Source organism: Pteropus medius, unplaced genomic scaffold (assembly GCF_902729225.1).
Source record: "Pteropus medius unplaced genomic scaffold, Ma_sr-lr_union100, whole genome shotgun sequence".
Lineage (NCBI taxonomy): Eukaryota > Metazoa > Chordata > Mammalia > Chiroptera > Pteropodidae > Pteropus > Pteropus medius.
Window position 1 is genome coordinate 7389714 of NW_024351543.1, and position 13644 is coordinate 7403357.

Genomic DNA, 13644 nt, shown 5'->3' on the forward strand with positions numbered 1-13644 from the left:
CTGATAATTACAAATGGTAATATCTGTCATTCTCATCTAATGAGTCAGAGATAAAGAAATTTTATATGATAATACCACAAATTCCCTACCTTCCTTGGGAAGTAGAAAACAAAATATTCCAAATAAATGCTTTATTCAGATTAGTCAATGATATGATATATAACGAAAAAAATAGAAAGACTAATTAATTTCATTTGCCATACATGAAAGTTAGTTGTCAAAATCATAATTTTTGGCCATCTTTAAGGCTATAGGATATTTTCCAATCATATTAGTATATTTACCAGTGTACTTATCAGTATATATTACATATTTATCAGGGGATGAATTTAATTTGTGGAAGAAAAAGATTAATAGATGGAAACTTTAAGAAGAGGCTATAAGGAAAAAAAATCTTATAAAACTAGTATAAGGCTGAAGAGAGCTAAGAATTTCTTATCAAGGCTGACAAATGCTACAAAGATTTGACAAGGGTGAATCTAGAGGTTTAAGTTAAAAAATTATCTGAAGGGCTCTGAAGACCAAAGAAATATCAAAACAAGAGTAGGAAAAAATGTACTTATGTAATCATTCAAATACCTATCATGTACAGTTGTTTCTCCCTTATCCACAGCTTTGCTTTCCACCATCCAAATATATTAAATGGAAACTTCCAAAAATAAACAATTCATAAGTTTTAAATTGCATGCCCTTGTGAGTAGCATGATGAAGTCTCACACAGTGGGCTCCATCTCAGCCAGGATATGAAGCATGCCTTTGCCTAGAGTATCCAGGCTATATACTCTATCCACTCTTAAGACATTTTAAGCAGACATCTGGGTTATCAAATTTTAACAGTATTGCAATGCTGATGCTCTAGTTACTCTTATTTAATAATAAACCCAAAGCCATGCACATAACTTCTATTATAGTTATATTGTTACAATTGTTCTTTTTATTATTAACGTTTTATTGTGCCTAATTTATAAATTAAACTTTATCACAGGTATCTATAATTAGGAAAAAAACACAATATATATAGGATTCAATACCATCTATGGTTTCAGGCATCCACTCGAGGTCTTGGAACATATCCCCCATGGATATGGGAGAACTACTGTATTTAGCACTATGTTAGCAGTTTGGGGGAATAATAAATTGTAAAATACAGAGTCCGTTCCTAAAGAGTTTACAATATTGTTAGAAGAATTCTGTCATTCACCATTTAAGTAACCATCAAAATAAAACATAGAGGAATGAAAGCAAGGGATGGATGGATGTACATATAAGTGGCTGACAAGGTTTCATAGCCAAGGCTGAATCTGAGCTGGGTCCTAAGAAGAATTTTAATAGGCAGAAATTGAGAAGAGCATGAGCAAAGGCCAGAAGATGAGAGAGAACACAGTGGTCCAGCCCTCAGTGAGGAAACTAGACAGGCACTAATGCAGAGGAGAAAGGTCGCATCAGTCATGTTGGGGAGATTCTTAAGTGCTATCCTTGTATAATTTTAAGTCATGAAATGTTTGTGAACATGATTAACATATTTCAACACTTAATTTGGAGCATGACTTGAAATGTAATTTTATAAAAAACTATTTTAGAATTAATTAGAGGAAGAGTCAGAACTGGAAGAATAAAGAGTAATTTCAGAAGTAATATTGCAAACCAGAGGTTCTCAAAGTGGCCCATAGAACCCTTTGGGGGTCCCTGAGACACTTTCAGGGGATCTGTGAGGTTAAAATTATTTTCATAATACTACTAAGATGTTATTTGCCTAATTCACTGTGTTGACATCTGCACTGAGGGCACAAAAACAATGGTGAATAATATTGTAGGTCAAGACAGTGGAACCAAAGTGTACTTACCGGTAGTACTGTATTTTTTTAAAACAGCTTTATTGAGGTATAATTGATATCCAATAAATGACGTATATTTTAAGTGTACAACTTGGTGAATTTTTACATATATATACATATACATATATATATATGAGAAGCCATCACTGCAATCAAAATGACAAACATTTTGATTACATCCAAAAGATCTCCCATGACATTTTGTAAGCCATCTCTCCCTACTCCCTGATTCTCAGACAACTATTGATCTATTTCCTGTCTTTATAAATCTGTTTACAAGTTCTACAATTTTATATAAATGGAATCATATAGTAAGTACTCTTTTTTCATGCTAACACTAATCCAATGGCAAACCAAACAAAATTGACTTCACATAAAGTAGACATCAGAACAAGAACCCAGAAAAAAGAGGTCATTTCATCATGATGAAACATCAATCCATTAAAAGGACATAATAAACTTAATAACAGTTTTAAAACACATGAAACAAAAACTGATCAACCTAAACTGAAAAAAAAAAATATATATATATATATATATAATTACGGTTGGGCAATTTCAATACCTCTCTGTATATAATGGGTAGAACAAGTGTACAGAAAATCAGTAAGGATACAGGCAACTTGAACAGTCAACTTAATTGACATTTATAAAACAGAACAACGGCAGAATACACATTATTTTCAAGTATACCTGGAACATTTATCAAGACTGACTATATTATGGGCCATAAAGCAATACATTTAAAAGAAGTAAAATCATCCAAAGTATGTTCTCTGACTACAATGAAACTAAATTAGAAACCAGTAATGGAAAGATTGAAAATCTCCAACTATTTGGAAAATAAGCATTACACGTCTAAATAATCCATAAGTCAAAGAATAAATCATAAGGGAAATTAGAAAATATTTTGAACAGAATGAAAATGATTTTGGAAACTTGTATCTTGAAACACATGAGCTCGAAAGCTTCCTAATATTTAAAAGACTTTTCTGATGAGAATGATGACGATATTAATAAATGTCACTTTTTAAATAATGAAGTATAGGGACATGTGTCAACATTTGAAAGATCTATATAACTCAGTAAAGCAGTATTTTTCAAATCGACAATATTTTCCAAATGGACATTTGGAAGATCTATATAACTCAGTAAACCAGTATTTTGCAAAAGCTCCATTCTATGCAAGATAGACCAATGATTTTAAGAGTACAAAGAGTGCATCAATTTTGGGTTTATACTCTGTACTGCAACAAACAAATCTCTTAAGAAACTATCCCTTGTCAAGTTTAGTAGAGTATTAAAAAAAACCTACAACTATCTAAAAAGGCTACTAAAATACTCTTTTTCAGATGCATATGTGTGAGGCAACATAGTTTTCATATACTTCAAACAAACCAAGAAAATGCAACAGGGGGAGGTAGACAGGGTAAAGGGGGTCAAATACGTGGTGACAGAAGGAAATCTAACTATGGGAGGTGAACACACAGTATAAATATATATATACCTTACTGTTAAAAAAATTTTAAAAATAAAAAATAAAAAATAAATTTAAAAAAACATTGCAACAAATTGAATGAAGAGCCGAAAGAATCCAGTTGTCTTCTATTAAGCCAGACACTAAAAAGACAAAATGTAAAGCAATACCACTCCTTTAATAACATTTTTTAAAATTTCGAATCGTTATTTTCATAAAAATGTTAGTTATAATCACATGACTTTATTTAAAATGAATTAATATTTTTAAAATTTATTATTTTAATAGCTAACTACCCACCATTTTATGACAGATGGAAGAAAACCTGAAACAATAAGACTTGGTGACTGAATAAACTATAGAGGTAAAATTAAAATGACAACAACTTTGGTACCCATGATGTAAGAAGGCTTGATGCTGATAAAAAATTATATCATCTTAATGGACTTGATTGTTCATAGCGGATTTTCCTCTTATAATCTAAAGAATTAATCACCATAATGTGAGCTGATGGAAAACTCATTTAACTAAAAAGATCAGATTTTATAAAGGCTCAATTAGAATTCCAGCACACTACCAAAAGACTGCCTTTATATCCATACTTAATGGACTGGACACATGCCTGCCCGGAGCTGTCATGCCTGGGCCAAGACAAACAACTGATGAGGTCAGTTTAGAGATTCATCCAAGGCACAGGGAGCCTAGCCTCAGCATAAATGGAATTCTTTAATCCTAGCTGTAGAGTCCCCACAGAACTTAATGTATTCAGACCCTGTGTAGACATACAGTGCAGCAGTTAAAACTTAGAGGGTAAACTGTGAGGATTATAAATGTAAAGCACTTAGAAAAGCACCAAGCATGAGAAAGTATTTGATTACTATTATTATATTACTATGGCACAATGTTTTACCAGAAATATGGAATTAAAGAGTACTAATCTAATCTACAGGGTAGGTGAGAGTATGAGAAATATAAAATACTCTGAAAGCTAACTATTATATCTAAAAGTTCCCAGGTTATAGATCCATAAAGTGATCACAACTAATGTTGTAAGAAAAAAAATGACCTCAAAATTATCATTTAAAAATGAGTAGATTTAGTATAAACTTCGGATTCAGAAAACATTCTACTGAATGTTTTCAAAACTGATGCATTTCTTTCATGATTATGAGAATAAAAATATATCCTCAACTAACAGTTATGAGCAAGTGATATATTTCCCATTTTTAAATAAAAAGCAAAATCTAGGTAAACATTTTAAAATTTTAATAAAGGAAAGCTTCAAAGTATAGACAGTTGTATTATAGGAACTATGTAAACAGCAGCATCTACGTCTTGACTCGAAGTGAAAAAGAAAAATATAGGCTGAATGAAAAATTACTCAGGAGTCCAAAGACTTTCAGCCTATGTGATACAGAAGTCCAGAGAGCAGGTAGTGGTGGCTGGGAGGAGGAGTGGAGTAGGGGTGAAAAGCCTGTAGGGATAGTGAAACAGTTCTCTCCACAAAGGATGGGCAGGCGGCAGGACAAAGGACTGTGGAGCCTTGACCTGACTGCAGGCAAGGCAGAGTCATCCAAACAACTTCCCGGGACACCTATTTTTTGCCCCAGGCCTCAGACACACAAAGGAAAGCAGAGCAGGGAGTTAGCAAAATCACCCTACAAACTAAACTGGCAGTTTGAGGTAGGAGACACTTAAAAGAAAAACAGGATATGGTAGTCTGCAAACTCTGGTGTCAGTTATGTCAACACATGGCAAAGAACTTCCACATTCTTACTTCTGCAAGTACTCCCACACTTCTGCAGGGCTTATACTAAACCCCCAGAGCAAGGAAAGATGGAAGCAGCAGCCTGGAATGCTGTGAGAATTCTAGGAACACTTTTTCACATAATTAGCTTTGTACTTCCAGCTGCCTTCCTGACACAACAAAAACTTATATGTAAGGTCAGAAGAGAATAAAGTTTTATACATAATCTATGCTTCTAATATACTCCATACCAGCTCAGGCACTGTTTAAAGGCACAGGAGAGGGTATATAGGAAAATTGGTGAGTAGAAAAACAATAAGAAGGCTGCTAATCTGTGTGAACCATATATTACACTTCTCTTGAGCAAATCTTTTGTACAGAATCCTCAACACTCACAGTGACTCTTGGGAGTAAAAGACAGTGAAGAGAAAAGGAACCAGAGAAATTCTAATTTGTGACCTTCTATCAAAAACACAAAATTACCATGGTTAAAAGAAATGTATTGACTTACCTGGAAAATATCTGTCTTATCTTCAAATAGACTGACAAAATATTTATAGTCAGCATAAGCCCAGAATTTGGAATGATCATAATCTCTAAATGGTCCAGAAATACTAGAGTGGTCACAGTTCCAGGTAAGAAACTCTTCAACCGTAGCGTCTATGTAACTACATGTAGTTTCAAACTGAGGAACTGCAACATAAAAGAACCCAATCAATTTTAAACGTATACAAAACAGTTTCCAAATATTTTTTTAATGAAGATAATTTCAACCAAAAATGTTAACTATTCTTTAATATTAATTAAAAATTAATTTTGTACTTGCTATTGAATTAAAACCATTTACAACACTCATAATACTCATGATTAAACATAAAAGCAACAAACACGGTTTTAACCTTAAGATTAAAGACTACCCTTACTATTGCCTGATTCAGTCTTTGAACAAAAAAGCCGAAAGTTTTTCTGAAAGAGAAGGTTATTGAGCGATATGCTAGCCAGAAAAAGGATCAGGTCCTGGGCATGCAGTCTAAGGCACAAGCAGCAGAGCTAGTTGGAGAAGACAACACAGCCACTGTCCAGGATCTGACAGGGCTCTTAATTTAAATACATGAACTCTGGAGAAGATGTAAGTTGTTCTGAAAGAATTTACATTGGCTATAGGTAAAGGGGGAAGGAGAAGGTGAAGCTGGGCTAGTTCTCAGATAGATGCATTTGGTAAAGGAAGAAGTGTTTGCTCTTTAGGATTGGTTGTGGGCAACAGTCTGGAAAGTTCATGTGTAAGCAAGATGTGGTGGCACCTGGTGATCAGCTACTCGGCTATTTTCTCTGTAATTGAGGAAATAGCCACCTGGAAGTTAATTCAAAGTCTCAACATACATTCAGGAACGTACGCAATATTTTGTTGGTTTTGCCCGGCAGTTAACTGATTAACCTCTCTTATCAATTCCTTCTACCCTCTGGCCTGCTATAATTTAAGACATCTCAGAATTTTTTTCTTGTCACAGTAATCCAGTGGAATACTTCAGATTATCAATTCTCCAAAACCTTTTCAGGAATCTGTGAGGTCTAAAATATTTTCATAATAATATTATTTGCCTTTTTTACTCTCATTCTCTCATAAGTGTACGGTAGAGTTTTCCAGAGGCTACATGACATGTGTTGACATCACTGCTTTGACAGCTAGTAGAATATGTGCTTATGTTCTTGTATTTTAAAATGTCTAGGTTTTAATTTCTAATATGGTATCACTAGAGATAACCCACATTGACGAAAAGCTTATTGGGGTACTCAATAATTTTTAAGTTTAAAGGGATCCTCAGACCAAAATATTTGAGAACCACTTCTTCAGATTAAAAAAACAAAAAAACAAAAAACAGACAACAAAAAAACTGTCTTTTGAAAATTTTCTGACTTTATGCTGTAACATATACATACATAGTTCCTCAGAATCATTACATAAACAATGGCGATTTAAAGTCTGTTCATTTATTGACTTATTTCAGAATCATTTATTAAGTACCTAATTTGTAATTAGCACTGTGCTCAGACTTCTGGGAACATAAATAGATAATACCCTCGAGTTTAGAATATATTTAGACAAAGATAAAGCTTTAACCAGAATAATAGGGAATCTGAGGCATCATATAACTAAATGTAAAATTCTGTGCCATAGACAAAGAGGAAAAGCAAAGACCACCAGAGATGAGGGCTGATCAAGAAAGCTTAAGTCTACTCTCTGTTCACAGTGGTTTGTTATTCCAGGTGTGATTTATTTATACAAGGACTATTCTTCTAAATAGTGATGAAATAAAATTCTTTTGTAACGAGCATAATATTTTAGATGTACATTGGGAAGTTAATATTCAAAAAATCTGATTACGATTTCTTTTGCAAAGCATAAAATCCTTTCAAGAGAGGATGTAGATCAAATTCACGTAAATCAGCACAACACTTGAATCAGTAGGAGAAGGATATTAAAATTCTTCTTTCAACCATTTTTATCTTTTCCCTCCATTTCTCCCTGAACCACTTAGAATTATCTCAATCATCTTTTCCCAAAACCTCAGAATGTCAGAGAAATAGCAGAGGAAAGGGTGTGTGTCAAAGAGTCATCTTAATTCACCTACTTCATCAACTTGTCACCTGACTTTGAGAAGCAGGAAAACTTTACTAGAGTACATTTATATAAAAGATAAAAATCTGCATATTTAAGAACTATTTAAATTTGATAATGTTTGAGAAGCACTTGGAGCAGCACACAGTAACCATTAATATGTAGAAGCTCTTAATATTATCAACATCATCATCAAGAATTTGCCATAACAGCATAGGAGTACGTAGAGTTTTTTAAGAAACAAATGTGGCAAGAAAGCTGCATGGTGCTGGGAAATTGAAGTCGTTTCTAAATCATTTCAGTAAGCTCTCAGGTAAGCCTGAAGACATTACACTGTCCTGTGAGCTTTCACTTCATAGAGTTCAATCTAACTGATCCAACTGAATGCTAAAGCCATTACTTAAGCCACTTGTTCCTGGGGTGGACAGAGTAAGACTTTTCATTTAAGGCCAGTTTTCACAGGCCTGTCTACACACTGCAGCCTCATCAGGGGATTTTGTTTTCTTTCACAGCAAGTTCTGTACTTTAAAAAATGAAAATCTAAAAGTGCAAAAATTACATGTAAGAACTGTTACTGTCAGGGGAAAACTGCAATGAATTGAAGGCGTGGAAATGACAGCCGTTTTTATTTACATAGCAATTTCAAAGTAGAATCTTTTCACTCCTTCCCCGTAGTAGCAGCACCGAAGGTACTGTTTTCATTCTGTTACCATGACAGTTTCTTCCTGGGTAGTACAATTGTTTTTCTTCATTTATTCTATGCAATGGAATTATTCCTTTCTAACTTTATTGTTATTGTTCTTTCATTTAACACTGAAGTAACCTAGGCAGCTACATTTATCCCACTTACTGTCAAAGTATTAAGAAACTCAACTGAGTTCAGGATTTGGAAATTGTGTTTAAATTGAGTTTGCTTTTAACTTTCATAAAAGGGAGTCTTAAAATATTTTTTGCACAGCAGGGAAATAAATACTTGTCCATTTTGTTAGGCTTCACCATTTTACAAATAAGAAACACTGCACTGAATGTGGGTACTAAGTAAAACTTCTGATCATCACTCCATCCCCTATCTCCAAATGTTTAGGGTTATTTCTAAAACTGCTTGCTAAATTACTACCAGCTGAGTTATAGTGTTGCCACTGAGCACATATGTGGCAAATATCAGTAAAATGACATTTGAGTAAGATCAAATGAATTTGATCCATAATAGTTTCAAAGTGCTATGTGATGTCATCTGCTTCCAAAATAAACTAAGAGATAGCATATTATTTTCAAATATGCTAATTATTAATACTATTATTTCAAGCATTCCAAAAAATTCTAATCCAGGCCTAAAACAGAAAAAAGAAATAAACTCAATAGAAAGGAAACAGAGTTTTCATTGCTTATAAAATTATAAGCCTGTCTTCCTATAAAATCCACAAGAATAAATTTAAAAAAATGTACACTAAAAAATGGCTGAATAAAAATTAAACAAACAAAAATAAATGGTTTTTATTTATGCACCAATCACAACTAGTTAGAAAAATATAATAGGCTAAAATAATTCCTCATAACAATATAAAAAATTTACAATATCTTAAGAAATTTGTGGACTTACATGAAAACTCTAAATCATTACACTGAGAGATAAAATCAACTTAATAAGTGAAGAGAACATGTTCTAATGTAGAAAGATATTGTAGTATCACAAGGTAGATTCTTTCCAAATTAATTTATAGCATTTAACAAATTTTCATTTAAAATTCCAACAAGATTTGTTTAACATGAGTATATTATTTAACTCTAAGATTCATTTAAAGGAATAAAATTAAATAATATCTAAGAAAATACTGAGAAAGATGAGTAATTAGAAGGGATAAGTTGTTCTTTCAAACATTAAAACATATACCAGTTTACCAGTTGCTAAAACAGCTTTTTTTTTTTTTTTTAAAGTCCTTTACTTGCCCCAAAAGTGATAGCTCAATTCATGGCCCTAAAACTAATGCTGGAATACATAATAATATAGTAATGTAATAAAGATGGTTTCAAAGCAAATTGGAGAAAAAAGGATTATTCAGTAAATAGTACTGAAGTAAAAGGTATTAATACTTCCATATTAACTATTTGGAATAAAGGTCAGTGAATACCATATACCAAAATAAATATGGAACAGATAAAGAGTGAATATAAAAAAGAAACCATTAAGCCATTAGAAGAAAATATTAGAATATTTATCTATTCTCAAAATATAAGAGAAACTTCTAAATAAAACAAATAAGATTAAAAATATTACTGAAACAGTATATAAAAATGTAAAAATGTGAAGCAAAATTAAAAGGCAAACAATAAACTGAGAAACACATTAGTAATAAATACAATATTTTTAACATATAAGGAATTTATTTTTTAAAAAACCCAAGAACCTGAAACCTCAATAAAGAATCGTCAAAGAACAATCTTCAGAAAATGCAAATTACTAATAAATATAAACACAAGTTCAACATCCCCAGCGATCAAAGAAATGTTAATTAAAATTAAGAGATACCAATTTTCACCTATCAGCAAGATTATTTTTTAAAAAGTGCTTTCTGTAAAGCATTTGACCATAGTATCAATGGCCTTTCATTCTTTCACTCCACAAATATCTGCAACCCACGATAAGGCCTTGGCCCTCACAAAGATGACCTTCTTGAGGGGAAGGAAGATGTTTACTTACATAACTAACCATGTGATTTTAATTGTGCTAAATGTTACTAAGAAATACAAGGCGCTCTGAGATAATTTAATAGTTGCACCTAATTTGCAGGATGGGAGAGGGAGGTGTGGTCAGGAATGACTTTTATGAGAAACTGACATATGAGCTAAGATCTGAAGTAAGAAGAATTAACTAGGTAAAACTGAGGTAAGAGAAAATGGGAAGAGAGAATGGCTCGACTACATATGCAAAGGCCCTGAGTTAAGAAAAAGCAACCTCTGGAAATACAAAAACTGAAGAAATGCTTGTTTGGCCTGAGCTCAGGGAGAGATTAAGCTCATGAGACTAAGAGAGAGCTTTTTACGCCACTACAAAATTTTTGGTCATTAGCCTAGGGGTAATGGGAAGCCATTTAAGGGTTTTAAGCAGAGAAATAAGACGAGATTTTTTTTTTTAATCTGCTTCTGCAGGACTGGTCAAGATGGCGTAGAAGGCAGAGGCTGTGCACACCTCCTCTCACAACCAAACCAAAATTATAATGAAAATACAGAGTAATCAGCATGCATTGTCGCCTGAGGTCTGGCTGAATAGAGAGAGGCCCTGCAACTAGGGACAAAAATAAGAGGTTGCTCACCTCAAACTGGTAGGAGGGGTGGAAATGCAAAACGGCCTGGCCTGGTCCAACAACTGAGTGGCGATGGAGATTCAGGAGGGTTATCTTGGCTGCAGAACCCCCACCCCCACATGAGGAGTGAGGGGTCCCAACCCCACACTGGGGTCCCCAGCCCAAAGTTCCAGCACTGAGAAGTTCCCACAATCTCTGGCTGTGATAACCAATGAAGGCTGCGGCTGAGACAGAGGGTTGTGGGAGTCACAGATGTTTCTCGTAAAGGTCCCACGCCCGGACTTACTCGCTAACAGACTCACTCACTCTGATCTCCAGCGCTTGGGCAGCTTCTTGAGGGGTGCCAGGGACATATGGGGAGATACTGAGTTGTCCAGCTTCAGGGCCAGGGCAAGAGGGGCAGCTTTTTCCCAGAAAGAAGTGCTGGCAGTATCCACTATCCCTCTGTTGAGCCCTCCCACTTCCCAGCCTGCAGACGCAGGCACAACCATATCGAGTCACCATCAGTTTGGATAGCACAGGTTGCTCTGCCCAGGTGATTCCCTGAGTCTCTGCCTCTCCCAACTTGTGGGCCCACCCAAGCCACTTCTGGTGGTTTATTCCATTCAAATGGCCTGTCTTGGCTCTTGCTGAGGACTTTACTAGAATCTCTCAAAAGCTCACAAAACCCAGAGAAGCAGCGTCTGGCCTTGGCATGCCCCGTACCTCTTACTGAGCAGCCCCAAGCCCCACATTAGTGTCAGCCAACCTAGGTTACTGGCTTGGCCTCTCGAGGTACCTATAAGCCCAGCATGGGTGGCAGCCATCTGTGGATTGCTTGGTGACTCTTACCAGGTGGCTCCAGAGGTGCATAGGCTGTGGTTGAACTTGTCCTGCAGATGGACCCCTCCTAGGACTGTGCCACTGGGCACTACACACACCTACTACCTAAAGCCACTCTACTAAGACCAGGAGACTTAGGAGCCCTACCTAATACACAGAAACAGACACAAGGAGGAAGCCAAAATGGGGAGACAAAGAAACATGTCCCACATAAAAGAATAGAACAAAGCTCTAGAAAAAGAACTCAAAATGTAGACAAGCAATCTACCAGATGCAGAGTTCAAAACACTGGTTATAAGGATGTTCAATGAACTTACGGGATAAGTAGATTAACTCAGTGAGAACTTTAACAAAAAGATAGAAAACATAAAAATAGAGATGGAACACATAAAAGGGAACCATTTAGAAATGAAGAATATAACATCTGAGATGCAGACTGCATTAGAAGGAATCAACAGAGTGGATGAAGCAGAGAATCGAATCACTGAGATAGAGGATGGGGTAGCCTAGGACACCCAATCAAAACAGAAACAAGAAAAAAGAATCCAAAAATATGAAGACAGTTTAAGGAGCCTCTGGTACAACATCAAGTGCAACAACATTCTCATCACAGGGGTACCAGAAGGAGAAGAAAGAGGGCAAGAAATTGAAAATCTATTTGAAGCAATAATAATGGAAAACTTCCCTATCCTGGTGAAGGAAATGGCCATACAACCCCAGGAAGTTCAGAGAGTCCCAAAGAAGAACCCAAAGAGGCCCACACTAAGACATATCATCATTAAAATACCAAAAGTTAAATACAAAGAGAGAATCTTATAAGCAGCAAGAGAAAAGTATTAGTTACCTACAAGGGCACTCCCATAAGCCTGTCAACCGATTTCTCAAAAGAAATTTTGCAGGCCAGAAAGGCTAGGCACAAAATATTCAAAGTGATGAAAACCTAGGACCTATAACCAAGATTATCCAGCAAAGCTATCAGAATCAAAGGACAGATAAAAAGTTTCCAAGTTAAGAAAAAGCTAAAGGAGTTCATCACCACCAAGCCAGTATTACAGGAAAAGTTGGAGGGTCTTCTTTAAGAAGAAAAAAAAAGTATCAAAAATATGAATAAAGAATGGCAATAACTTCAGATCTATCAACAAGTATTTCAAATGAAAAAGAATTAAAAACTCCAATCAAAAGATAGGGTGGCTAAATGGATAAGAAAACAAGACCCTTACATAGATTGCCTACAAGAGATTCATTTCAGATTAAAAGACACACGCAGACGGAAAGTAAAGGGATGGAAAAAGGTATTTCATGATAGATATTGTGTTGAGTGGAGTAAGTCAGATAGAGAAAGACAAATGCCATATGATTTCACATACATATGGAATCTAAAGAACAAAATAAACAAAAACAACCACAGAAACAAACTCATAGATACAGAGAACATTCTGAGGGTTACCAGATGTGAGGGGTTTGGGGGAGTCAGTGAAAAAGGGGGAAGGGATTAAGAAGTACAAATTGGTAATTACAAAATAGTCATGGAAATATAAAGTATAAGATAAGGAATATAGTCAATAATATTGTAATAACTGCGTACAGTATAGATTTATTAGGGTGATCACTTTGTGAGTTATGTAGATGTCTAATCACTATGTTGTACACCTGTGTTGTATATAATATCGTAGCCAACTATAATTGAAAAATAAAAAATATTATTAAGAAAAAAACTGTCTCTGGTTTCAGTATGAAGATAGGCCTAGGAGGGAAGCACAGGGTGCAGAGGGACTAGGAATGAGGCTACTGCAACTACTGAGGAGAGAGAGCAGGGTAACCCCGACTAGAGGATGGCCAGGGAG

At 35.0% G+C, this 13644-nt stretch overlaps 1 protein-coding gene across 2 annotated transcripts in view; it reads right to left on the reverse strand.

Moving 5' to 3' along the window:
* Positions 1 to 13644, reverse strand: part of HSPBAP1 (HSPB1 associated protein 1) — a 46883-nt gene that overhangs the window by 17614 nt on the left and 15625 nt on the right. For both annotated transcript variants that reach the window (XM_039843201.1, XM_039843202.1), the window contains one exon: positions 5571 to 5752. In XM_039843201.1, coding sequence (XP_039699135.1) covers positions 5571 to 5752 — 182 coding nt within the window. The remainder of the gene's footprint in view (positions 1 to 5570; positions 5753 to 13644) is intronic.